Source organism: Lonchura striata, chromosome 24 (genome assembly GCF_050655825.1).
Source record: "Lonchura striata isolate lonStrDom1 chromosome 24, ASM5065582v1, whole genome shotgun sequence".
In the NCBI taxonomy this organism is placed as follows: domain Eukaryota; kingdom Metazoa; phylum Chordata; class Aves; order Passeriformes; family Estrildidae; genus Lonchura; species Lonchura striata.
The window spans coordinates 2,127,614-2,155,525 of record NC_140726.1 but is presented as its reverse complement, the minus strand read 5'-3'; the positions used below and the strand labels follow the sequence as shown (position 1 = coordinate 2,155,525).

The 27,912-nt window shown below is 51.5% G+C and overlaps 1 protein-coding gene across 6 annotated transcripts in view; it reads right to left on the bottom strand.

The window, feature by feature from the left end:
* The window catches only part of KIRREL3 (kirre like nephrin family adhesion molecule 3), a 385,133-nt gene that overhangs the window by 27,795 nt on the left and 329,426 nt on the right, over nt 1–27,912 (bottom strand). For all 6 annotated transcript variants that reach the window (XM_077787972.2, XM_077787973.2, XM_077787974.2 and 3 more), the window contains 3 exons: nt 23,788–23,893; nt 603–751; nt 124–251 (listed from right to left, as the gene is read on the bottom strand). In XM_077787972.2, coding sequence (XP_077644098.1) covers nt 124–251; nt 603–751; nt 23,788–23,893 — 383 coding nt within the window. The remainder of the gene's footprint in view (nt 1–123; nt 252–602; nt 752–23,787; nt 23,894–27,912) is intronic.

The following is a 27,912-nucleotide window of genomic DNA, read 5'->3' as shown; positions in this document are numbered from 1 at the left end:
GGCTTCTGCTTTGGCAGGGGGCAGAAAGACAGAGACTTTCTACAATCTCAGACTCATCAATACCCCAGATTCCGACAGGAAGTGTCCTGCAGCACCCCCTGCCCTGCCCCGCTGTGTTCTTACCACGCCCGAGCCTCGCTTCATCCAGACGATGGTGAGAGAGGGGTTCCCAGTCCAGGCGCAGTTGAACACCGCGTCCGAGCCCAGGTCCACCAGCAGGGACTGCGGTTCTGTCGCCATCCTGGGCCCAACTGCGCAGAGGAAACTGGAGTTACTGCCAGGGACGGGCTCTGCCAGCCAGAAACCCCCACACCAAACAGGTCAGAGGGAGCAGTGGTAGATCTTGATGGGGCTCACATAAAGAAAAGCCTCAGGTGGTGCCTGCTGCAACTCCAGAGGGACCAGCTCCCCAGTGACCACCCCACGAGCTCGCAAGGAAATCGCAGGTCCAACCACCAGAGCATTTAGACAGTGTGAGCTGCAGGAGAGCCCAGCAGGTCCTGCCACCCTGGGCAAGTCAGACTGAGCTGTGTCTGCTGCCTGCTGATTTTCAGCAGCTCTGCTGAGCCTGGAAGCCGGACTGAAGCCAACAAGTTACTCACAGTAGACATCCACGGTCCTGCTGATGTTTGTGCTGCCCAGAGCATTGGTGACCTCGCAGGAGACGGGCTCAAAGAAGAAGGTGTGGTCCACGATGGTTTCGTAGAAGTCACCGGAGGCTTCCTTTATAACCTGGCCTTTTTTTGCCCACCTGTTGAAGAAAACAGAGCATTGTCATGGTGCTCTTTTGTGTTTTTTGCCACGTCCATGTGTAGCTGTCACAGTGCTGGGGGCAGCAGGCCCAGAGTGCCCCTGACTTCAGAAGGGACATGAACTTGTTCTCAGCATTGTCCCCTTCCCTGGGGATTTAGGGACTACAGCCACAGGTTTTGGAGAGGAGCCATCAGAGGGATGTGTACGTGTACCCCTACAGAAACCTTTCCAAAAGAAGCCAACATTCTATTACCCTGTTTCAGTGGGAATACACCTCAGTTTTTAGGATTGTGAAGGACCTCAGTGATGGGAGGAATGGAACATGGAGGGTCTCCACTTGATGGGGAATGACAGTCCCTTCCTGAATGCTTGCCAACAACACTGCTGGTCCTTCCTCCTCAAAACCACTAAAAACATTTTCTGCTGCCTGCTCCTGCTTTGGCCCTTTTCTTCCTTTTTATTTTTTTTTTTAATTTTTTTTTCCCCAGTCAAAGAGAACTTTATCCCTTTAAGGCAGCTGAAATAACATTTCCCGAAAAGCCAAGCTGGCATTTGCAACACTGCAACTTGCAAATTGTCTTGGAGAACAAGCTGTCAACTCAGCACTTGAATTAAGCCCTGTTTGCCAAACAATGAGCAAATGTGACCTAATGGGGCACCATCTGGCAAGCTGCCACTCGGGAACGGGTGGGAAAGGCGGGAGATGCTGTCAGGCAGTGTGAAACTCCAGCCACCCTTTGGGGAAGGGAAAAAAGAAAAAAAGCCTGGGAAAAAACATATAATAATCCTCCCCAAACAACTGACAGGTAAATTGGAGGGAAGAGGGTTTCCCTGAGGAGTCTCTGCCTGGTTGTTTTAGGGCTGCCCTTCTGGTTGTGTGGGGTGGGTTGGGAAGGATGCAGGCACCGGGAGCTGGGCTCTGGAGAGAGGAAGGAGGTGCTGAGGCCGCTCCTCACACGGGGTCGGTGGGGTGGCCTGGGGAAAGCTGTCCCCTTCAAGGCAAGCAGCATCTGCTCCTGGTCCTCCCAGCGGTCTCCTGCTTCCCTCTCCTTGCTCCTGTCACTCTGCCGTGGTCCCCCACTGCTTCAATGCTGCCCCAAAGGCAGCCAAGGACGACTGGAGCTGCAGGGAGCTCCTGCTGGAGGTCCACAGGCACTGATGTGCCTCAGTGGGGCTGGAGAGGGAGCGGAATGCTCGTCCATGGCAGGCTGGAGAACACCCTGGGTGCTGCCAGAGCCAATTCCCTGAGCACGGGCTACTGTGAGCCTCGGTGCCCTGCTCAGCCTCCCCCGTGGTGACACGGTGCTCTGAGAGGTGTTCCCGAGCGATGGGAGCCATTTGTATGCACTGACCTGCCCTCGCCTTCCATTTATCTTCACACTTCTAACAGATGCTGACTGGCCACTTCAGCTTCCCTCCCCTGCCTCCCTCGCCTCCCCTGCCAATAATTAATCAGGTTTTATTTCTAGGGCTGCACTTCGTGTGTTAATGAGGGAGGTTCTCTATGGAAGCACCCGTGCAAACGGAGCCTTCCAGGTGCTGCTCCAGAGGGCTGAATGGGCAGTGGTGCTTTGGTGATGCCTTTCTCCTCCCAGAGGGAACTGCAGCCCAAGCCAAGCAGCATCCTGCTTCCCTGCTCCTGCCTTGCCCTGCTGCCTCCCTGCCACAGGAATTCTGCTGCCCGTTGTGGGGGCACCTGCCAGCGGTGGCAGCAGCTGGGTCCTTGGGCATGGGGCAGCAGAGGCACGGGGGCATCTGCCAGAGGCCTGGTGCCTCATGGCCAAAGCTTGGCACAGCTTGTGGGATGGAGAGGAGACACCTTCCTGACAGCTCCTGTCTAGTTGCTGCTCCAAAAGGCCTGGATTCTGAAAATCCTGGAAAAAAAGGCCTGAATTATGAAAATCCTGAGAAGGAAGGAAGGAGGGAAGAGAGGGAAGGCAGGGAGGAAGGAAGGAAGAGGAAGGAAGGCAGGAAGGAATCTAGAGTGACAGGGAAACTCCAGCTGGTGAATGGGGAAATGCTGAATGGGGAAATGCCCCATGCTCTTTCTCAGGAATATTTCTGCTCCATTAAGCTTTTACAATTTTGTCCGTGTACAGATTCCCAGCCATGAGAAGTTTCCCAGCCTCTGGAAGGTCTCGTTCTGCTCCTCAGGTGCTCAAGGAAGGCAGCAGGTACACGAAGCCATTTTTTTCAGCAATCAATGGGACAGGGCATGGCACCAAACTTTTGGGACAATCCAGACCTTCTCTAGTGCCAGGAACTTCCCTGGGTATTTTGCACAAATCCACCCTTCCTGATGTGAAAAGGACAAGAAGGAGGCTTCAAGATGAGGATAAAAGTGACTTGTGGGGTCATGTCCTTGCACCTGCCTGCAGTTCATCCTCCCAACGTTCCCAGACAGCACTGGGAATAGGAACCAGATGGAGAAGTGTCTGGAAGTGGGTTTGAGCTGGGCAGAGCTCAGATGAGGTCCTTCTGGATGCTGCAAAACAGAACAAGGTTTCCAAGAGCTGTTTGACATCGCAGCTGCTTGGGAAAACACCCTCAACCACCGTGGCATGGTGCTTTTTGGATTTGCTCAAACCCATCGCTGCTGCAAAACTGGATTTCCTGATGTGTCACAAACACCAATTTTTCGTGCTTCAGCAGAGATCAAGGTTCTTGCTCCAGTTTTCCAAGGCTTAACATTGCTAAATCAATGTGGCAGAACGAGCAGTATGGATCTTTTATAATGTCAAATTGGTTTTTAATAATGGCAACTGATAACCCTCTTGTAAAGCTTCCTGTGACGGGCTCATGGACAGCCAGAAGGCAACTTACTGAGGGTTTTAACCAGCCCATAACGTGCCTTGCTCACCTATTAACCATTCAGTTGTTATTAATAGACAGAACCTCAATACAACACAGCAGAGAAGACGGGAGGATGCTCCTGCAGCCCCATCCACCACCTCCACTGCTGAGGCTCTCTGGGATTTCTTCCTCCTGTCTCCGTGGCCGTACTGCACCAAGCCTGGCTCCCAGCCAGCTCCTGGTCCTGCCAGCCTGGAGATCAGGGGCTCCTTTCATTGATGTTGTTCCTTTGAAGGTATTTATAGATTGCAAATGTGCCACCCAGGGTCTTCTCCAGACTATATAAATGTACCTGCTTTAGTCTCTCCTCGGATGACTTGGCCACTAACTCGCCTGTCGCTGCTTTGCTGATTTTCACCCTTGGCCAGACTGCACTGCAGGGGCAGGGCTGGGCAGGGGGGCTCCCCTGAGCCAGGAGAGGGGTGAGGGTCTGTGTGTGGGGATGCTGCCCACAGGACCTGTTTCTGTGGCTGCACGGGCAGAGGGGACCCCACGGGACCCCTCCCAGTGCCCCTGTGCCTCTCGGGTGGTCCCCACAGGGTGACTGTGGGGTCTTCATTTCCTGCCCTCTACCACTGGCAGGCACCTTTGGAGTCCCCAGCCCCAAATTCGCCCCTGCTCCACCATCCCGTGTCATGTGACCAGTGCAGATCATAGAACCAAAATCCCAGAAGGGTTCGGGGTGGAAGTGACCTTAAAGCTCACCTTGTCCCATGGCCAGGGACACTTTCCTCTATCCCAGGCTGCTCCCAGCCCTGTCCAGCCTGGCCTTGGGCACTGCCAGGGATCCAGGGGCAGCCACAGCTGCTCTGGGCACCCTGTGCCAGGGCCTCAGCATCTTCCCAGGGAACAATTCCCAATTCCCAATCTCCCACCCATCCCTGCCCTCTGGCACTGGGAGCCATTCCCTGTGTCCTGTCCCTCCATCCTTGTCCCCAGTCCCTCTCCAGCTCTCCTGGAGCCCCTTCAGGCCCTGGAGGGGCTCTGAGCTCTCCCTGGAGCTTCTCCTCTCCAGGTGAGCACCCCCAGCTCTCCCAGCCCGGCTCCAGAGCAGAGATGTGCAGATTTTCTCATCTTAATTTCTTTTCACCGAGCACCATCTCAGTCTGTGTCCCCAGATGGGCATTTCTTCCCCTGTGGGCTTGGTTTCATTCTGTTGTTTCCTTTCTCATATTTCTAATGTGCTTTTGTTTTCCTCTGGCCTCTCTGGAGGGAGTACCAGGTGCCTCCCAATTCAGTATCTTCTGCAAATTGAATTTGCTCGGGTGATGGAAGAAAACAAATTTCAACCAGGAAAGAGATATTTTGATCCAAGTTTCAAAGGGGTTATTACAGTCAGCACTGAAAACCGGTGATTAAAGAATGAACAAAAAATAGAATACCTGCAGTGGGTCCTTTTAACACTGAAGAGGGAGGGAGGAACTTTTCTAAGGAGACATTCTTCAGGGAAATAGCATTTTTCTGACTCCATTGATTGCTTCCCAGCTAAGAGTACACACAAGCAAATAAGAGAGGGCAGTTTGGGATTTGTCAGCTCCTAAACAATGCCGGGGCTTTGTTTTGGTTTTCATGTCTTAGTGTTTTTTTCCCCTTCTGCTCTGGTTTCTGAAGGAAACCTGCCACGAGCTGGGATGACACATCTGTGCCTCCTCCTGGGCTCTCAGTAGGATGCTCAGCTGTGTCTCCTTCTGTTTTACCCGCCAGATCCAGCCCCTTTTCCTGTGAATCCTGGTTCTGGCTGGGCTTCCAGGCTGGTGGAGCCTCCGGAGAGATCCCCACACTCCCAGTGAGAGCACAGCAAAACCCGCAGGGTGTCAGTCTGCTGTACCACGCACTTCATCCCTCACCTGAATAAACACCTCCCTCTCTCTGCCCTACAAGGGCTTGTAATCCTTCACCACCCAGCGTGTGGGAACAAACTACCGACACTTCCCAGCCCTGGGCAAGCTGTGGGACTCAACAAAATCTTCTTCAGCAGGGTCTTCATCAGGCCACGGCTCCTTCCAGCAGCACAGGGACTCCTGGGGGTTAACACGGGGCTGCTGGGGCTCTCTGGGCTCTGCAAAGCCCCGCCAAGCACTGCACAAATCCCCCCGAAGGTTCCGAGGGAGGATTTTGGAGCTGCCAGCAGCTCTGAACCAGCACTCCTGGCAGCGTGGCTGCTCTGGTGGCGAATAAGCCGGGGAAGTGGAGTGTGTCGTCGGTTTTAATTAACGATGCAAAATAAAGTGGTTGCTTGCCATATAAATCGTGTTTACTAAGAATTACTTAAAATGGATAAATATTTTCTTGGACGCATTTTAATTGCTTAATAAAAGTACCAAGAACACCCACAAATACCTTAAATAAATGCATGGCTCAGGGAAAGAATTAATTAACATTTCATTCCTGGGAATGGCTATTAATTGCTACAAATTGCTCAGAGAATGGGTTTTGTTGCTTTATTGCCAGCAGTACCTTCAGTTCCTAGTGTGTGATGTGCCAGTCCCCTCCTCTCACCCTCACAGGAGAGCTGTCCCCAGTGGGATGCCACGAGCACCACCCCAAATCCCCCGAGGCCTCAGAGCCTTGGTACCCTCCACAGGATGGATGTTTTGAGGATGACATCCTGGCATCTTTTGGAGGTCCAAAAGGGACAGGGACAATGGATGGCTCCTGCTGGTGACAGCCCTGTGAGAAATGATGGAGTGACGTTCCCAGCCCGAGCGGTGTCACGGTGCCCCCCGCGCGGCTGCGGTGTGATGCATCGCACAAATTATTTCTTTATTAAGGGTAAATTTTCATAATGGTGATGTATGGGGTTGTTCCTCTTCTCCCTCCCTAATGAAGATGTGTGGGGCTCGTGTGGCTGCTCCGCCTCCCCCTGGCAGTGTGGGTTCATTTATCAGCAGCAGGCCCTGGGAAACCTCTCCCCATCTGACTTACAGGCTGCTCCTTCTAGCTTGGGCTGCATCCAGCTCAGAGCCCTGAGAATTCTGCCTGAGCCTAGCCTGGCCCTCGAGCACGGGGTCTGGGTGTGGAATCACGGAGCCAGGGAATTTTTCAGGCTGGAAAGGAGCTCTGAGGTCATCAGTCCAGCTGCTGACCCAGCAGTGCTGAGGTTACCCTGAGCCGTGTCCCTCAGCACCACAACCACACGGGTTTTTTAACACTTCCATGGATGTGTTCCACCACTGCCCTGGGCAGCTCGTGCCAATGCCTGACAACCCTTTCCATAAAAAAATCTTCTCTAACATCCAACCTAAACCTAACCTAGGGCAACTTGAGGCCATTTCCTCTTGTCCTGTCTCTGTTCCCTGGAGCAGAGCCTGCCCCCCCGGCTGTCCCCTCCTGTCAGGAGCTGTGCAGAGCCACAAGGTCCCCTCTGAGCCTCCTTTTTTCCAAGCTGAGCCCATTTCCAGCTCCCTCAGCCTCTCCTGGTGCTCCAGACTCTTCCCCAGCTCTGTGCCCATCGCTGGACATGTGCCAGCACCTCATTGTCTTTTCTTGTAGTGAGGGGCCCAAAATTGCACACAGGATTTGCGATGTGGCCTCACCTGTGCTGACTAGAAGGGAAGAAAGGACATGGAAAGGTATTTCCTTGTGTATTGTATCCATTGTACTCAAGGAAATGTTTCCAAGCCTCCAGCTCCCATCCTGACAAACCTCCATGCACACACAGCTGCTGCAGTGATCACCTCTTCCCAAACCTTTCTATCCCAACTTAGGGATCTTGGCTCCACCACAAATTGAACCTCGAGTTTTAATGGTGGACATGCCACAGCTCAGTTGCAGAGATGCTGGCTTTGCTCATCCCCTCCTACCTATTTCCCCCCCCCCTTTTTTTTTTAAAATTTTTTGGAAACAAATAAACAAGAAGAAAGATTGCAACCTTTCCCCAGATTTCAGACTTTTACCCCTGACAAGGACATGTTTGGTGTCTGATTGCGCTCACCACGATGCACCAGTTGCTGCTACTGGGTTTGGATTGTTTTTAAACACTCTGGGATTTTGATGATAATAATAACTCCTCACTGCAGAGGAAAATTCTGGCTTGATTTTCCATCTCATCTCGGCTCCAGTGTTCCCACTCCTGCCAAGCCAGGAGGCTGGGATGAGCCTGATTGCTCATCAGCTGCAGTCTTAAGGGCAGCGCCTGGGTTTTGCATCTCCTCCTCGCCATCAGCAGGTCCCGTGGGTGGGAAAAATCCATGAGGGGCTACTTAGAGCTCCCCAAATCACACCTGAAGATGTTGAATGAGAGTTCAGCTCTGAGGAGAGCATTGGGGTACTGGAGGAGAGATTATCAGGGACACCTTGGGGTCAAGTCTGCTGCCCAAGGCACAGGAACCTGAAAGAAGTGGAGTGAGAAGGTTTCTCTCTCCCAGATGACACAAACCCATGTCACCAGTCCATGCACCCACCATGGTTCATTTTGGGTGAGAAACCAATCAAAGCAGTCTTTCTCTCAGCACAGTGATCAGAACAAATTTGCTGCAGAAGCGAGAGGGAGAAGTAAACAAAGCTGTTAACTTGTCAATGACTTGACTGATCAACCGTGGGGATTGGTTGGAGAGAGCTGATGAGCCGTGCAGGTAATCAATGGACCGGCACTGCCGGGGCTGCAGCTGGGCTGCACAGAGCTCCAGAGACACGGAGGGGCCTGGGAGCCCCGGGCTGGGCTTGGCCAGGGCATGGTGGGGAGTAAAACCTGCCCAAAAGAGCAGTGCACCCCGGTGTGTGCAGAGCAGAGCAGACCCGCCAGGGTTATGGCTGCAGGGAAGGTGTCCTGGGTTGTAAGATGTGGTTTGGGAATATTTTATTGCAACCTGTCAGAGCTGGGGCAGTTCTCTGCTGTTCATGGGGCAGTTTTATTTATCTCTCCCACAACCAGTACTCCCTCCAGGAGATCTCATCTGTTCATGGGCCATTAATAATTAATTATCTCCTGTTCATGGCCACTGAGTGTCCCTGCATGGCTGAGAAAATTCCATCATCCATGGGGAGATGCTCTGCCCAGGGGAGGAGCCCAGAATTCCTACCTGGATACAATCTGACCTGGGAACAGCACAGCAGCCTTTGCCCCCTGCATTCCCAGAGGAGCAGCTTCCTTCCCCCTGCATTCCCAGAGGAGCAGCTTTCTTCCCCCTGCATTCCCAGAGGAGCAGCTTCCTTCCCCCTGCATTCCCAGAGGAGCCCAGACCCATCTCCCCCAGCCCTGGAGCTCCAGAGGAAAACTCCCCCCTTGTGCAGGATCCTGCTCCAGCAGAAGCACAGCTGGCACTGCAGGAGGGCTGAGCCCCCCTGGGATGGGGCTGAGCCACCTCCCTGACCCACAGGGGACAGGGCTGCTCTGACTCTGGCAGGGTCTTTTTTTTTTTTTTTTTGTATTACTGCATTTGTATTTTTAATTTTCCTAGTAAAGAACTGTTATTCCTACTCCCATATTTTTTCCTGAGAGCCTCTTAATTTCAAAAATTATAATAATTTGGAGGAGGGAGGGGGTTTGCATTTTCCACTTCAAGGAAGGCTCCTGCCTTTCTTAGTGGACACCTGTCTTCCCAAACCAAGACAGAGGGATTGTCCAAAGCCCATCCCACTGTGTCCCCCTGGCTCCTTCCCTGCACCAGGGGCTGGGAAGGACCCTCATCCCTCCCTTGGAAGGAAACCAGAGAGGCCCCTGGAAAAACTGTCACAGTTTCAAAGGGAAAGCATCAAACTTCATGGACTGGATGATTCCTTCTGCAAATCGAGCTGTTTTTGTGACAGATCAAAACAAAATGAAGACACTTTAGATGTGCTGTTTTAATCCCACTGTTTAAAATCCCCCCTCCTCTTCCACCCCATCACATGACAGGGCTGGGCACAAAACCTGTCCCCACTAATCCCTGTTTGGCACTTCTCTTGCCACTACGGATGTTCTTCTGGCCCCCTCCCCTTTTACAAATTCACCTTCTTTCACAATAACTCCTTCTCCCTCTAAGGAGGGGACTTTAGATTTAAGAATCTTTGGCCCCAGCATCATGGAATCATATGAAAATTGTACTTCTCCCCCCCCAAGTTAAGCTATGCACATTAAATTCCTCATTTTAATGCATGCAGAGAAAGTTTAAAACCATTCAGAGTATGACAGCCAGCTGCCAAAACTGCTTATCCTGGGGAAATACTGGGATGTGAGTCACTCCCCAGTCCTGGATGAGCTTGGAGGTGTCACCTCTCCTCGGGGAGTTTTTTACCCCTTTGGCAGTGATGCTGCATTTCATTTTTCCTGCCTACATCATCTTGACTTACCCTGCCACACAATAGACATGACTAATAGCTTAACTATTATTTTGGGTAATCCAATTTCATCACGTGGTTTGTGTTTTCTCAAATCGTTTAACAGGATTAGTCCTTTCTGGGGTCTTCCTACCCCACTCCACCCCCGTAGCAGAATGTCTTTAGCCAGATTTATGGATGCTGGCATGTTGAAGAGCTAATTCTCTGCTGTATTTATCCTCCTCCTCAGTGCAAAGTGAATCTTAGTGCTGTGAAGCTGCTTGAACTTGCCTTTCCCTCTATTCTAGTTCTTCTTTTCCACCCGTGTTTGAGACCTTTGCAACTTTATACCTCAATGTGAAATAACTTTGAGATTGCCAGGAAAAAGACAATGGTGAATGGAGACAGAAACTCACAGGTCTTCATCAGCATAAGAAAGCTGCAGCTTGGGGATCTTGCAAGTGGTGCTGGGCTGGGACCTCGTGTTCCAGATCACTGGAGCTGCCAAATCCCCACATTTCAGGGCAGAAATGATTGGCACAGCAGGCAGGAATGGCTCGTGCCTTTCTGCACATGGAGCTCATGCAGCAGAGACTTGCTGTGTGCGTGGGCCTTCTCCAAGGATTTTCCTTTTCTTGGCTGGCTCTTAAAGCCCCCCTGAGGCTTTGACCTGGTCCTGAGTTTGGGATGTTTTCAAGGGCTTTGTGGTTTGATCTCTGCAGCATGAGGGGGTCTGCCCTCTCTCTGCTATGGCAAGAGGAGACAGACCTCAGGCCAAGTTTGTATTGACCCTTCAAGGATGATGATGGCCAACCTTGGACATGTCAAACAGCCCAGGCAATGCTTCGGGCCACCAAAAATGGTGCCCACCAGCCTGAGCTATTTCTGCCTGACTTTCCAGCTCCGGCAGTGCCCCTCCTTCCCTATGACAGCCACTGTTCCCATCCCATTGCTCAGGCTTCTTCCTTGTGCTCTGCCTGACTCCTGGCACGTCCTCAGGCTGGTGTGAGGCACAGCTCCTTCTCTGGCAGGTTCCCTGGCCTGCCCTGCCAGAACAGTTCATTATTCAGGGCTCAACTGTGTCTAGATCAGATGGTTCACATTAGGATTATCAGCAGGAGTCAGGATTATCAACAGAGGCAGCTGAGTCACCCGGGTGAGATGGGCTGAGCCCTCATTTTGTGGGAATCTCCTCACAGAAGATGCCAAGGGCAGGGATTTCTGTGTAAGGAACTTGGGTTTCTACTGGCTGGAGTGTGAGCAGCTTGGGGATCTGGCAAGTCACAAGGAGGAATAATAAATATCCAAAGTGTGCTCCCTTGTGCTAATGCAAACACACAGGCAGCTCAGGGGAGCAGAATAAAGCTAGGAGTTCACTGAAAATCTGTTCATCTTTTCAGTATGAAGTTCATCCTTGGAATCACAGAATTGCTCAGTTTGGAAAAGACCCCCAAGATCATTGAGTCTGGGCATTACCTGGCACTGCCAAGGCCACCACTATCCCTGTCCCCAAGTGCCACAGCCCACACCTTCTAAATCCCTCCAGGGATGGGGACCGGGAAGACTGCCAGGACTGTTCAACCTTTTTGGGGAAGAAATTGTTCCTAACACCCAATATAAACCTTTGCTGATGGAACGTGAGTCTGTTTGTTCTTATTCTATTGTTTGTTATTTGAGACAAGAAACCAACCTTCAACTCACTACAACCTCCTTTCAGGCAGCTGTGGAGAGCAATAAGGTCTCTCCTGAGCCTCCTTTTTGCCAGCTGAAACAACCCCAGCTCCCTCAGCCATCCATCAAGTCCAGTCATCCAGCCATCCATCCATGCCCAAAATTATGGCCGAGTCTCTCTTCTCTCACAAGCCTCTGGAATGCCCTTGACACCCTGGCACAACTCTGCCCTTCTCAGCCACTTCACAGGAAAACAGCCCAGCGTGGCTGTGTCCTGGTACAACAAACTGACCCCGAGAGCTCTGTATCAATCGACTTCTCCATAAAGCAGCATGAAAACGTATTTTTTTTAAAAAAGAGACAGCTCCAAAAGTAACAACCATCAAGTTCTTCACTAGCCACTTCAGTAACAAAGTGGAGCTAAGCAATAAATGCTGGTTGATGCTTTACAAACAACTTTCTAGCCCAGAGACAACACCCTGCCTTTTCTCTTTGCTTTAATATTTGCCAGCAGCTTCTAGAGCAGAACAGAAAGCCAAGGGTATTTCTGAGACCTGAAGTGAACAGGGTTCCTCCCCAGTCCCAGAGCTCCTTTGGGGTCTCTCTGGGATGGGGTGTGCAGGGGTAGGTGCTGTGTACCCCAAACAGTTGTGCCACCATAACTCCATGCCAGCTGTGGAGGATGCTCAGGGCGCACAGCACATCCTTGGCACGGGTACCACTGTCACTCATGTTTGGGGAGCAAAGGCTCCCCTGCCCCAGCTCAGCCTGAGCCAGCTTGGCCCTTGCTTCTCTTTTTGCTGTTTCCTGATGAACTCAGCCTGTCCTCCCAGCTCCAGCTCAGCAGGGACTCACATTCCAGCAGCTGAGCCCTCTGAGTGCCACTGTCACTGGGGAGGTCACCAGGACGCATGGTCCTGGAGGGTGTGTGGGACCCACTGGTTTGCTGTGGGACACCAGCACCCACTGGGTTTTCCCACGCTCCTGCCATGCCTGCTGGCCTACATTTTGCAGCTCTCCTGGCTGCTCTGTTGGCAGAGACGTCTCCAAGGGTGGCACTTGGGGAATGAGTCAAATGAACAACTGATGCAGCTGCAGTCACCAAACGCCCTCTGGTTTACTGGGGCAGGGACAGTGACAGAAGTAGATGCTCACAGATTTGTCCTCCATTTAAACACACCTCTAGCCCCCACAATCTGCAATAAAGGAGCACAGAGGGAACCAAGGAGTGAAATCCCTTAGAACAGCTCCGGCAGGGCTGTTGTGGGTGCCACCTCTGTCCCCATCCCACATCCTCCTTGCACACTCTGCTTCATCCTTCATGCCTCACTCGTTCATCTCTGGTCACATTTCTCCCTTTCTGGCAGAAAAGCCTCAAACAGAGCTGAAGGCCTCTTAAATCAACGTCTTTCCTGACTCAGAAGCTGTAAGCGGATTCATTATTTATGTGGCAGAAACACAAAAGCTTAGCATATTTTAAGCTGTCTGAAACAACTTCAAGGCAACTCTTCCTCTGTCTTCTTTTTTTTTAACAAAACACATTGAGATGTCTCTGAACCGAGCGGCAGGGGGAAACTGTTTTTTTAATTCAAAAGATAAAATAATATGTACAGATTGAGGGAGAGAATGAAAAAAAACCCCATGATCTAGCCTAGGGATCACCAAGGAATGCCCCTCAGGGGATGTTGCCTGTGAGGTGTTGGCATAATCCTTGGACAGACTCTGCTGTGACGTGGGATTGATGTTATGGCAGTGGGAGAGGTCAAGGAGACAGCTCTGCTCCTTCACAAGCACAAGCAGCTGTATCCTTCAGAGGCAGCAGCAGAGGAGGTGCTGGGTGTCTTTTTTTACCCTCTTTCTCCCCATTTTTACATTTTCAATTTAGTCACAGCATCTCTAATTTCCTTAGATCTGAAGCCACCTCGTGAGACTGGAAGGGAACGATACAGAAGAAAGATGAGGGGAAAAAAACCACCAGTAATCTTGTAAAAGTCAGTTTTGAAAAATCAATTTTCTTGTGTGACAAGATTTGCTTAAGGCTTTTCGTTCTGTGAAATCAGCCCATCATCCTGCGGGAACGCATGAAGGAAGTGGCAAGTGTGGTTTGGAATAACTCAGATTAAAGACTGCTAAATTAGGCTCAAAAAGCTGCCACTTCTTGCAAAGGGAGAGGAGATGCGGCCAGAGGAGGCATTGATGCTCCCTTCTGAAGAACATTCCCAGCTCCAGGAGCGAGTCTTGAAGGAGGGGTGACTGACAAGGCTGGGAACACACAAGCCCAACCCTAAGGTCTGTGGAAATGAGATGGAGACAGGTTCACTCTAACGCCGGGAAAGGGATGGAGCAGAGTTTGGAAAACTCACAGTGCTGTTGACTCCTGGCATGCTGGTGGTCCTGGCTGGGATGGAGATGAACACCACCATGGAGCAGCCCATGTTCCTGTGAGCTCTCCTGGAACACCCAACCCCTCTGGCAGCCCCTCCATCCAGCCCTGGGCTGGCTGCTCCATCACTCTTTGTTCTGGCACCTTTCATCATCTCTACACCAGGGATGGTGCTCACCGATACAAAGCGCTTTCCTTCCCCCTCCTTTCCCCCCTCCATCAGACTCTCTCCCCTCTCCACTCTCTCCTAATTAGTTCAAGCTGCCTCTGAACATCTCCTACCCGCTTGTTCCCATTACCTTGACAAGCCAGGGAATGGGAAGACAAATCTCCCTGTCCTCACACCTCCATGAGCGAAGGCTCTTCCAACCCTGTCTTCCCAGTTTCACCTGCAGCTCTGTGCCTTGGCAGAGCCCCCCCAACAGCCCAGTCTCACTTCCCAGCTGCAGGGATAGTTGTGCCTTTTATTTTACTTTATTTCCTTTTTTTAAAGCCTGTCTCTCCACCTGCCAACCAGCCGCGCTCCGCTCCCTGTCACAGGGAGCTGGCAGATGGGGCTGATGCATCACGAAGGAGATCTGAAGAATTCATTTCCTGGCAATTTTTTTTCCCCCCCAGCTTTCATTTTCACTTCAGAGCAAAGGTCCAGTTGTCTGGGAGGAAGCTACAAAGACAAACCCAGGCAGGAAAACAGAGATAGTCAGGAAAAATGTTACAGTGCCGATAACTTGAGACCCCGGTGCGCTTTGCATTTATTTCAACTCCTGCTTTAGCTGCATTTTGCTATGTCTATAAATTAGATTTATTCTGTTACTGCTGTGAAATGCCTGCGGGCCCCTTCCCCACTCCAGCTTCCCTTCCCTCCCCTGCCAAGTTTGGCTGCGGGAGGCAGGAGGAGCGGTGACAGCCCTGCCGAGGGACAGCACATGGGCTCACAGCGCCCTGCCGCTGGACAGACGCAGCCCGGCCACTGCGGCGGCAGGGAGCAGATGGGAGGGGGTGGGACGGCCACAAAAACTGCACTCTGGCAGAAATGAGAGCTTTCCCCAGCTGGACTGGAGGAGGGAGCTGGCTGCGGGGCGAGAAGTCCAAAGTGTGCCAAGAAATGGCAGCAAAACCAAAGTGACCGTTCTGTTTCAAGATGATGAAGGGCCTCTGGTTTGGACCAGACATTTGTTGAGCTGCTCCCCACCTCACCTATCTGCAGCTTTCTGGGCAGCTGGGACCCATGAGACTCTGCAGAACCTCTTGTGGGGATGCCCCAGATCATAGAATCCCAGAAGAGTTTGTGTGGGAAAGGATCTTACTGCTCATCACATTCCAACACCTTCCACCAGACCAAGCTGCTCCAAGGCCCATCCCAACCAGCCTTGACAGGGTCCCTGTGCAGTCCCTGGAGGAGAAGTCTGGATGATTTTCCTGGGAGTGGGGCACTGAGTGCAACGAATGTGGAGAAAAGTGCCTGTGCACTCACAGACTGCAAACCTTGTCTGCAGCCACTGGGGCCCTGCAGCATTTCAAACCCTTGACAGTCCCTTTTAAATATGAGGCATGATTTAATAAGAGTTTAATATGGCAGATCCTCCTCCCTTGGCCAGTCTGGTTGTGGTCTTGGTGATCAGAAGCTCTGGGAATACAAGGCATGAATGGTTGGTCACTTTTATCCTGGGCCTTCCAGGAACTGGCAGAGGAACACAAAAACACACCAGCTCCTAGGAGATACTTTTCAAAGCCACTGGAATTGCATATTAAACTATATCCAGGTTTTATAGTGCCAGAAGAAGGAAAACAGCCCCTGCTCTGGCTTGGCTGGAGGCAGTGCCCATTAAATGGATCATTTGCCACTTCTCTCTCAGAAGTTGCCAATAAAATCATTGCCCTGAATCTCTGATCAGCTTCCCACAATCCAATAATGCCTTCTGGCCTTTACAGCCCATGGATGTGTGGATATATTCAGCTGGAAGAGGTAGGGACAACTCTAGTGTCATGAAAGGGTGTTAGACTCCAAATATGCTTTTCCCTGGCCTTTCACCCAGGAATAGGGGTCTGTGCACATCCAGAAGCTTGACTGACCAAGCAAAGAAGCAATGGAGATCTATCTGGAGCAGAGGCTTCATTGTTGCTCCAACTGTCTGGGGCAATTTCTCCTTCTGCTCATCTGACCTGGCAGCAGCAAACAATTCCCATGGTTCTTCCTTCCCTAAGACCTGAATTCCTTGACTCCATTATAGCTGTGGCTTCCTCATGCTCGGATGGAACAGGGCACCCATTCGTGAGCCCAGCTCTCCTCACTGCCTGGATGTGGGAGGCAATTTTATTTCACCTTCCTTTTTATCCTGCTAAGGATGTATCCCTGGGAGCAGACCTCGGGCATGGGAACAGGTCTGATCCCTGGGAAGTGAGTGTGAGGAATTAGGGATGGGATTCCCTGTGTTCTCCATGCGAATCAGTGATGTGGGAGGGGTGGAAACAGCCTCATATTTCATCAAGAGAGGTTTTGATTGGATATTAGGAGACATTTCTTCACTAAAATGTGGGTCAGACATTTGAACAGACTGCCCAGGACAGAAGTGGAGTCCCCATCCCTGGAGGAATTTAAAAGATGGGTGGATGTGGCACTTGAGGACATGGATTAGTGGTGGCCTTGGAAGTGCAGGGGTAAAAGCTGGACTCAATGATTTTAGAGGGTTTTTCCAACTGAATTGATTCTGTGATTCCATGACTTGCTGACCTTCATTCTGAGCTTCCACCTCTGCCATAAGCAACCAGTCAGGGATGGCAGGGAATGTCTCTTGGCTCTTTCCTTGGGGTTTGTTTTGGAGAAGCTGGGTCTGTGTGTTGAGCCATGACTGACTGATGGTGGAAGTGCTCCTGGCAGTGAGTTGGTCCATCCAGCCACATCCACTGGGGCAGGGAAAGTGCAATGATTCTGCCAAGCCAAGCAAGGGCTGACCAGCTGCTCATTCCCTCCTCCACTCCCCATCCCTTTGATAAGGCTTTCCCAGATTTCTGCTGCTTTTCCTGCTCTTTGCCAGGAACCAAAGCAATGTTGAGCCACGAGGGAGCTGGTTCAAGTGTCTGAGCAAACTTCCAAGCTGCTTCCAGCAGGACATGGGGCACGTGCTCCAGGAGAACTTGACTCCCCCGTGGGAGCTGAGGCACCTCATGAATAAATCTGGAGAGATGCCAGCAGGCCCCCAAATGGTGCAGACAAAGCTCAAAGGGTAAAAAGCAGCAAAGCTCTGTGGAGTTTGAATTTCTCCCCAGGTTTGTTCAAACAAATTGTGGGAATGTGTCTCTGTGGGAGAAATGCTTCCAGTCTCAAGCTACATCAGGGAAGGTTTAGGTTGGATATTAGGAAATATTTTTTCACTGAAAGAATAATAAAATACTGGAATTGTCTTCCTAGGGAGGTGGTGGAATCACCATCTTTGGATATGTTTAAAAAAAGACTGGACTTGGCACTTGGTGCTATAGCCTAGTTGTGGTGTTAGGGCACAGGTTGGACTTGATCTCAGAGGTCTCTTCCAACCCCATTATTCTGTGATTCTGTGATTCTGTGATTCTGTGATGCACAGTGTAAGGCAGGCAGGCCAAAGCACAGATGCTGCACATTGTGATGCTCTTTTTCCTTCTCACAGCTCCTTGATATCAGGTGAAATTTTTCTGTATATACCTGAACCCACAAAATTCTGCCACTTTTTTCCCCAAGGCCAGTAGCCAAAACACCCCAAACCTGTACCTGGGCATGTGTGATCCGTGGAGACACCAAAGGCACTTGGGCTCTTCATCTGCTTGTTTTCCTAAAGCTGGGTGGGAAATGCCTGTCCTGTGAGAAGGGTGGAGGAACCAGACCAGGGAGATTTTCCCTGGTGCTGTCCCTTTGTTTTCCCTGGGTAAAGCCAAGGGGAAGCCAGGACACTGCCTCCCACCAGGTGTGTTCGAGCCTCAATGCCTTTAAAGAAAACCTCGTTAAGAAGCAGTTGAGCTTGGATTAATATTTGATGAGCCACAGTGAGCTGCTGTTCTGAGATAAAACAGTATTTACTGAGCAAGGGCTCTCCTGCCAGCCCTGAGCCAACAAACAAACAGTGCTCCGGGGGGAAGCACGTGGAGGAGAGGCCGGGGGATGCTGTGGGATGGCTCTGAGCTTGCCTCAGCAGGACCAGGGGGTGGTGGGGCTCAAGCCCTGAGCTGCAGCTGCGACTGCACTTGCTGTGATCCCTGTTTGGCCGTGGGATGGGAAGAAGTGGGGCAGCACCGTCCCTTGGGTGGCTAACACATAAATGCCCCCTGGCTCCTCCTGACCTCTGCTCCTGCTGCAGCACCTCCTGGACCTTCTGCAACATCCCTCAGCTAGGATGAGCTAGCTGTGTGTTGCTCATAGCTGCCATGCTCAACACCTTGCAGCAGCTGGGAGGGCTGTCTCCCTCTTCCCAGCTATGTCTGTGTGTCTGTCTGTCAGTCCCACATCTTCCTTTGGAAGTGCAGTGATCCCCAGAACTGCAGCTGGTGCTGGAGTGTGGCTCCACATGTCTCCCTCTGCTGCCAAAGATAACATTATTTGCAAAGGTCTCCGCCAGCCCTGGGGGCACGAGCTCTGTGTGGATGCACAGAATGAGATTTGTATCAGTGCCCTGCCTGCACCAGCTCCACAAAAATAATCATCAGCTGAGGAGCCCGAAATGCTCAGGGACTCTGCCTCCTGCAATATTAAACCTTCCCATTTTCTTCTGCCACTTTAAAGATTCTCTTTCTTACTGCGAGTGATAAATAATAACAGCAAAAAAACACCCCACAGACACACAACAGACATCAAAAGCCACGAGAAGATTGGCAAATAGAGAGATCTGAGGGGAGCAAAGAGGAGGCCTGGTTGGGAGTCGGTTCACGTCGCCCTGACTTCTGTTGCTTTCCATTAATTTTTCCCGCCGTCGCAGGTAGCAGAACAACGGCGACAGCTAATTACTCTCCCTTCCCCTTCCCTGCCCGTTTGCTTGCAGCAAAAGAAAGCCAGTAAATTCCCAAACGCCCCCCTCCCACCCCAGCCCTGTGAGGAAGCCGCAGGGGCGCGTGGAAGGGGTGTTGAGGCGGGATGGGCGGCGGAGCCTTTGCTGCTCCAACCTGGCACCACGATGCTCTGCCAGCAAACAGGCTGGCAGAGCTGGCACTGGCCCAAGGGAGGGACAGGAAAGCTTAGTGTGGTCCCCTGCCACCCCTGGGACACCAGGGAGGCTCTCTGGGCTCCCAGCCCCATGTCCGTGGTGCTAAAGCAGATGGGGACATCCATGGAAGTGCTGCCAAGGAGCTCAGGTCCCCTTGAGCCTTTTCCAGTCGAGGATGCTGAGGATAGACCTTCCTCTGTCCCAGGCTGCTCCCAGCCCTGTCTAGCCTGGCTTTGGGCACTGCCAGGGATCCAGGGGCAGCCTCAGCTGCTCTGGGCACTCTGAGCCAGGGCCTGCCCACCCTCACAGGGAACAATTCCTTCCCAATGTGGCAACAAACGCCCAAGGAGGTTTTGGTGGGCTGAGCTGCTTTTCAGCTCCAAAGGGAACTTGACAGAGGTGGATAAACCCAGGCCAGATGGGGTATAAGACCCTACAGGAGCTGTAGGTGTGTCTGTGCAAAGCTTGCTCTGGATGGAAGGAGGGAAAACATCCAAATGAGCAAAGCCCTGCTGCCTGAGGGTTAATTCACCTCTGTGCCAGAACCCCCTGCTCAGGACCACTGTGACACCTCACCAGCCTCTGCCCTCCCCTTGCTTTTGGTGACACTGGCCTGTCCTGTGTCCAAAAGCGAGTGACAGCCCAAGTGACACCGTGGGCAAACAAAACTCCCCGGGGACGTGCTGCTCCTGTCAGGAAAGGGCTGCTGCCAGCGAGGGAGGGGGGCTGGGATTTCAGCTCCAGCCTCCTCAGCTGGGGAAAGCAGCAGAGGATCTGTGCCCCCAGCACAGGACAGCCTGCCCAGCCCTGCCCGCCTCCCAGCATCGTGAGATGCCAGCAGATTTTAAAGAAGAGGGATTCTTGCTTCAAAAATGCCACTGAGGCCAAAGATTTTGTGAAAATCTGTCAGTTTTGAGAAAATGCCATTAACCCTCTGCCTCCAGAAGAGAAAACAAGGTGCAGGCTGTAACTTTCCACTCTGGCTCTGGGAGAGGATTGCTCTGAGGTCTCTTTTCCAACCAGGTTTTTCCTGCATTAAAATTGACCTGTGTGTGATTATATAAGCAAGCATGAAGAAAACTTCCTAAGGAAAAAGCAGTGCAATTTAATCAAAACTATGTTCTCTGTAGGGGCAGAGGGGGCTTTTCATCTCTTGGGAAATTGTGTTGAATTTTGTTTCTTTTCCTTTGCCCTCCTAACTCAGAGAATGGGAGGTCTGGGCTTGAAATCTTGGGTCAGCAGGACCACGGAGGTGGTTTAGTGGCTTCATCCTAACAAAGAGCCCAGTTCATGGATGCTTCCCAAGGGAACATCTATGGGTGAGATATTTGACCTCATTTGCTTTTCCCAGAAAGAAAACCCAGGATGCAAACCCAATGCAAAGCCTGTGGCTCCTCAAAAACTCCAGCAAGGTGACAGCTTCCTGGTGTGTTGGTAGCAGGGATGGCCCTGCAAAGCTGCCTGTGGATTTATGGCCACAAAAGGGGATTTAGGTTGTTTAAAAATTCTTCCTTTGTGTTCAGAGTTATTTACTGACAAACATATGGGGGGGGGGGAATTAAAAATAAATATTTTCTGAAGATCTGGGATCTCTGTCCAAGCATGAGGGAAACCATAGGAGATAGATCAGTGTGGTCCTTGCCCAGGGAGGGAAAAAAAAACCAAAAAAAAACCAACAACAACAACAACAAAAAAATCACTATTCCTGTTGTTTTTTGAAGGCAGAATTATGTTCATTATCACCAGTGGTGGGGTCCTGAGTGGCCCTGAGGATGGTACCAAGCTCATGTTCTGCCTTCTCAAACCTCCAGATGTCTCAGTCCTGGGGCTTTACACATCCCATCCTTCTCTCCTGGCCAGTGTCAAGGTGCAGGGGGCTTCTTGCTTGGATGTGCCACTCCAGAGGGCTCCAAGCTTAAGTGCTGAAACATCTGCCACTTTTACGTAGTGAAGAGCTCTGGGATCTTATGGAAGGGAAACAAATCTCCCCTCCATCAATCAGAGCCTTTAAGCAGAAGGAAGCCCCAGCGAGCACTGCTGAGTCCTGTTTGCTTGTCACAGTGGTAGGGAAAAAGCCTTGTGTGAAGTTTACATGTTAAGGGAACTCAAGAAATGAAAAACCCAATTGATTGAATTTATCATACCTCTTTTTTTTTTTTTTCCCTGCCCAAAACTCTTTTTATGGGAAAGTATGGCCTGAAAAAACCATGCCATTAGTTTTAAGAGTAAAATCCACCATGAAATGAATCCCAGAGCCATTTGCAGCAAAGTAGAATCATGGAGGCTCAGGGGATAGGAAGGGTGACAAGACCTGTGGCCTCAGGATGGGTGAGAAGGAAGGAAGAGGGCAGAGGGTGGCATTTGCAGCCAGAGGGGACAGCAAAAATCTGCACTGCCAACACAGCAGCAAAGATGGGAGAGAGTGTTGGATCCACCTCTGCTTGGTGGAGAAAAGCAACTCAGCTTGGCTTGGGCATGGATCCCAAGGGTGCTAACAGCCAAGAGAAATCACAGAATGCTGAAATGGTTTAGGCTGGAAGGGACTTTAGAGCCCTTCTTGTTCCACACCTTGCCATGGGCAGGGACACCTCCCACTGTCCCAGGCTGCTCCCAGCTCTGTCCAGCCTGGCCCTGGACACTGCCAGGGATCCAGGGGCAGCCACAGCTGCTCTGGGCACCCTGTGCCAGGGCCTGCCACCCTCACAGGGAAGAATCCCTTCCCAATATCCCACCCAGCCCTGTCCTCCGGCAGTGGGGAAGCCATTCCTCTTGTCCAAAGTCCCTGTCCAAGGAAGTGGAAGCCCTGCCCTGGAGCCTTCCAGGCTGCCCCAGTGCACAAGGGCTCAGCCCAGCTGGGGCCAGGATGATGTGGAAGGTTCCTTTGTTGCCAATCAGGAGCAGAAGTTTTGCCAGGGTTTTGTCACTGTCTGGTTCCTTGACCATAGATGGTTGCTTTGCATTGGACTGTACCAGAATCAGGCCTGGGGTAAGAGCCACGTGGGCCCTTCACCCAGCCTGCCATGCACTTTGTTTTCCTACCAGCTGTAAATATGAAACCTGGGCTATTTGTATCTCTGACATTAATTGACTTCTCAAATTAATAACTCTTCTGTGTAACCAGGAACACAATTACTGCTTTGTTGTGCTGATATCCAGCTGGAAGGGACAGTTCCTACCTGGAAACTTGATTGTACTAATTAAGCTGTACCAGCCTAACAGGAGGCGGGTCATGGTAACCTGTCCCCCGAGGTGCCTCCTCTGTTATTATCCATGGATGGTTCTGCAGAGGCAGAACGGATGGTGAGGCTGTGTGTGCATGCTCAGCCTTCCAGGCAGGAGGGGAGAGTGGCTGACAGGGCTCTACCTGGTTACACAAAGCTCTTTTCTCCCAAAGTGTGCTGACAGCCTGCCCCGCTTCCCATACCCATATTTTGTCTGCTTAGACAAAAACAACTGTGAGAGAAGGGGTGTTTTCTGATGCAGGAGACCTCACACCCACAGCCAAGGGTCCAAGGCAGTGACTCTGCTCAGTGCAGGGCATCTGCTCTCCTGCCCATTGATCCCTGGATGTGCACTCACAGAATCACAGAGTCTCCTGAGCTGGGATGCACCCACCAGGATCATCCAGGGCAGCCCCTGGCCCTGCACAGACCAACAACCCCACCCTGTCCATCCCTGGCAGCGCTGTCCAAAGGCTCCAGCAGCTCTGGCAGCCTCGGGGCCGTGCCCATTCCCTGGGGAGCCTGGGCAGTGCCAGCACCTCTGGGGACAGAACCTTTTCCTAAATCCAACATAAACCTCCCCTGGCCCAGCTCCAGCTGTTCCTTCAGATCCTTTCCCTGGTCACCAGAGAGAGGAGAGGACCAGGGAGGCTCGGGGCTGGCAGGGACCCCACGCACTGCCTGCACCCCAGACCTCCCTCAGCAACAAGCGCATTTCCTCCTGCTCCAAATTTCCTCAACCACCGTGCCCTGCTCCGAGCTCACCGTGGCCAGTGCAGGGGCACTGCAGACTGTGTCTAGCAGATGTGACCCATCCACTCAGGGAGAACGGCTCACTCAGGGAGATCCCATCTCCTGTGTCCCCTCACATCTCTGGCACCTGCACCTCTGCTCTGGCCCCACCGAGCTCAGCTCCACTGTGCTGGGCACAGAGAGGCTCATGGTGGTTGCTTAAGTGTTACACGGAGATGGCAGCAGAGCTGCTTTGTTCAAATCATGAAAGAGTGTGCAAAAAAAGGAGAGGAATTCTCCCATAACAGACTTTTCACTCGGTGTGCTTTGCTCGTGATGTCCCCAAACAGATGGCTCTGCCAGCTCAGTGCCAGGCCCCTTAATCTGCTCCAGGTGCTGATGAATCCCTGACCGAGAAGCTGCAGAATGCAGAAGGAGAGGAGCCTCTCAACGTGCAACAGCATCATCGAGGCCAGAGTGGCACCAGGGAGCCACCAGAGTGGGGACAAGGACCCTGCCACAGCAGGGAGCGGGGCTGGCTCCAGCCATCGCATATGGGGGCAGCAGAGGCTGTGGGGATGAGCCACAGTGAGCACCAAGTGCTGAGAAACACGGGAGGAGGTGGAAGGGCCACCAGAAACCACAGCCAGGGGGGCTGAGATTTTTTGGGTCACCTGCAGGGGAAGTGCTGCAAGGGGAAGGCGAGATGCTCTCAGCAGAGGGCTGGACTGAGGTGCCAGGAGTGCCAGGAGTGCCAACAGTGCCACCTTACCTGTACTGGGTGACAGCAGGGTTGGCCTTGGCGGAGCAGTGGAACTTCACAGTGTTGTCCTCCAGCACCGGCTGCGGCTCCACGGACAGGTTCACCAGGGGCGGGTCTGCAAAGGGAGACAGGCCATGAGCAACCCAGGAGAGCTGCAGCATCCCTGCCTGCTGCCTGCCAGCGTCTCAGGCTACAGAGCAAAACCTGGCTGAAAGAAAGCCTGGCAAAAGCACTGAGATTCCTTGGTGCTGTGATGTCACAGAACCCTGGAATGGCTTGGCTTGGAAGGGACCTTAAAGATCATCCAGTGTGGGAATCCAGAGCTTCCCTCTGGCTGCCCTGGCAGGTCTGAGACCCTGGCAGGGGTCAGGAACCCCCCTGGACAGAGCCCCCAGAGACACTGTCTGTGATCTCTGGCCATGGAAAAGAGTTTTCAATCTTACAGGATGAATTACCAGCTCTGAGTGTTTGATATGAGGAATAATTAAGTGTGGCATGGGTGCAAAAGTAAAATTTTAGAATTCTAGATTAGGGGTCCAAAGGGGACAAGATGGAGGAAATTGGGTGTGCCTTGTCCTTTTTCTCCTTCTTCATGCCCTCCATGTCTCACTGTGGTGTTGGCATTTTTCTGTTGGTTCAGGCTGGGGACACACTGTCCAACGTAGGTGACAGATATTGGCACGTTCTTGTAAATGCAGCCCAGGGAGTTTCTGGTATTTAATGTTTGTCACATCCCACTGAGGGCAGAGCCCCACACGCTGCCCTGCAGGACAGAGCTGGGCAGGGCAGCAGAACATGTGAGAGATAAACAGAATAAACAACCTGGAAACCAGCACAGACCAATGATGGCTTCTGCTTTGGCAGTGGGGCTGACAGACAGAGACTTTCTATGATCTCGGGATCATCAATACCTCAGATCCTGACAATCCAGCTCCATACCCTGCCATGGCCAGGGACACCTTCCACAGGACCAAGCTGCTTCAAATCTTGGCCAACCTGGCCTTGAACACTTCCAGCTTCTCTGGACAACCTGTGCCAGGGTCTCCTCACCTTCACAGGGGAGAATTTCTTCCTGAGATCTCATCTAGCTCTGTCCTCTGGCAGAGGGAAGCCATTTTTCAGTTTAAAGCCATGTAAGGCTTGTCAGACAGACTGATGCCACGAACGCTGCTCTTCTCTTGAAGGGCTTCAGCAAATAAGACAGGAAGAGAAGCCACAGACACCATTTGATGTAACATTTCACTTGGAAAATGTGACTGCTGGCTCTGATTCTCATTTAAGGACATAAACTTGCCTGCTTTGAGACACTCCAGTTTAATATCTTGCTGTATAACAATGATTTTTTGTCTATCCTCTAACTTTAAAGTGGCATTTCTGCTCTTTCATCAGCCTAATCATCTCTGCCAAGGCCTTACTGGTGTCACAGGCTGCTCCAGTCTTCCAACTGCTCCTCAGTTTCTCTCCTTCTTTTCATATGAGAAGCATCTAAATGCTTTAGCATCAAATAAAATTCAGGAAAGAACCGATAAAAGCAAGTGGAAAATGGATTAAATGTTCAGATGAAGAATATTCAGAGGGTTTTTAAGTTTTTGTGATGACTGATGCCTTCAGCTTTAGGTTTTAAGCAAAGGACCTTATTTGAGGGCAAAAAGCAGAAAGAAATGGCCTTGTGGAGGGCTTTTTTGGTGCCTGAAGAACCAGCTGTCCCATGGCAGAGAGTGTTGGGGCTCATTGACCCAGCTGAGGGGCTCTCCTGCCCTTCAGGTGGGAGTCTGCTGCATGTGTGCAAAAACACATCCTAAACCAGGACATGTTATGTGTTCAACTTTCCCTGCTGCCTCTCTCCTCTTCCAGGTGCTCCAGCAATGTCTGTCCCAGCTGGAAAACGGGGAAAGGCTGCAGGTGACAGGCAGGGGGGCAGAGAAGCTGCGTGGTATTGTAAATGTAGGCAAACCCAATGGGAAGAAATGCTGATGTCTGACTCAATTCAGAAGGCTGAGTGATTTCTTTATTATAACTATGCTAAAATACATTCATATACTATATAAAAGGAGAATACTAAAACTACATACCACTTTCTCTGATTCTAACTCTAACACAACTTGTGACCCTCTCTGAGAGTCCAGCCACAGGTGGGTTGGGTTGGATTGGATTGGATTGGATTGGGTTGGATTGGATTGGATTGGGTTGGATTGGATTGGATTGGATTGGATTGGATTGGATTGGATTGGATTGGATTGGACTGGGTTGTATTGGATTGGATTGGGTTGGATTGGGTTGGATTGGATTGGGTTGGATTGGATTGGATTGGATTGGATTGGATTGGGTTGGATTAGATTGGGTTGGATTGGACTGGGTTGTATTGGATTGGATTGGATTGGGTTGGATTGGATTGGATTGGGTTGGATTGGATTGGGTTGGATTGGATTGGGTTGGATTGGACTGGGTTGTATTGGATTGGATTGGGTTGGATTGGGTTGGATTGGATTGGATTGGGTTGGATTGGACTGGGTTGTATTGGATTGGATTGGGTTGGATTGGGTTGGATTGGATTGGGTTGGATTGGATTGGATTGGATTGGATTGGATTGGATTGGATTGGATTGGGTTGGATTGGATTGGGTTGGATTGGCCATCAGGCTCAAACAATCCTCACCAGAATCCAACCAAGCACTCACCCCAGGTAAACAATTCTCTAAACACATTCCACATAGGAAAAACAAGGAGCAGAAATAGAAATTGTTTTCTCTTTCATTTCTCTCTGTGCATCTCTATGAAAAATCCTGAGAGGGAGAGAAACGTGCCTGCCTCAGGTGGTACCTCCTGGTCCAGGGGACCTCCCTCGGCCTCAGGTGTGCTGGGGCAGCGCAGAGCCCTGGGTGGGGTGTGGGGTCTGGCTGCAGGGCTGGACACCCCCAGTGCTCGAGTTCCTGAGGGGATGCGGTGGAGCCACGCTCCAGCCAAGCCCAGGAGTGTCCTTGGCTTTCCAGGGATGGAAGTTTCCCTGCTGGCCTCTGCCCGCACACACCCAGCTCAGGGTGCTGCTGCTCAGTGCCTTTGCCCAGGTGTGGGCTCCAGCTGGGCACACTGGCGTGGGAACTCCTGCCAGTCTGGGGTATTGCAGCCCTGCGAGGTGCCAGGGCAGCAGCTCGGGGTCGGGGTGCCTCGGCAGTGACCTTGGCTGGGTGGGAGGGGAGAGGAAAGGCAGACTCCCAGTGCTCCAGAGCCTCCTTCTTCTCCATGCCGTGGTATTTACCCAGCCAGAGACTGGCTTTGTTGTGTGCAAAGCCACCTGCCTTCCTGATGGGAAATTATGACGGGGAAATTATAGGTATTTTCAATTTACCCTAATTTCATTTTAAAATGTGCAATTCAAATGACAATAAAGATGGGCGCAGTTGGGAATATAAATGAGCTTCCCTGACACAGCAGCCCAGAGATGTATAGCGGGCTCCTAATTCATTCCCAGGCATCCTGACACTTCCCTATTGTTAGACAACAACAGCTAATCACCTTCCTTTGTTAAGTATGAATCACACTTCTCTTTAGTAGCTTCCCCATTGTTTGATGGGTTAGGAGCTGTGCCTACAATTTAAAGAGAGGAACCTCTGTATTAAAATGAGCCCGCTCCCTCCTGCACTCAAAATAATAAAAAAAATAAAATTAAAAAGACAAAAAAAAAAAAAAAAAAAAAAGCAAAGGAAATGAATTAAAGTCTTTGATCTCGCCTTTCAGAAATGGGATTGGGCTTTCGAGTATTGTGGGTGCTGTGGATAGCGTGGGTTGTGTGTGCCACTGTGTTTCGGGGCATTTTAAAGGGAAAAAAGACACAAATTGTAACTCATCAGGATGTAATTCCACTCAGTTGCAATTATAATTCCTGCCTGGCTTCTTGTAATGAATTTGAATGATGGAATGAGATAGAGCCAGCCCACAGGCGGTGGGGAGGAGAGGCTCTGAGTGCTGGTGCAGGTGCCACGCTGCACTGGGGCTGGCACTGGGATGGGTACCAGGGCCAGCATCACTCCTCAGCAGCCCTGCAGCCCCAGAGGCACCTTGGCAAACCCCCCAGCTCCCCCTGTTCCCACTCAGCACCTCAGGAGTGGCTGTGGGCTGAGCCCCATGGGCTGCAGGC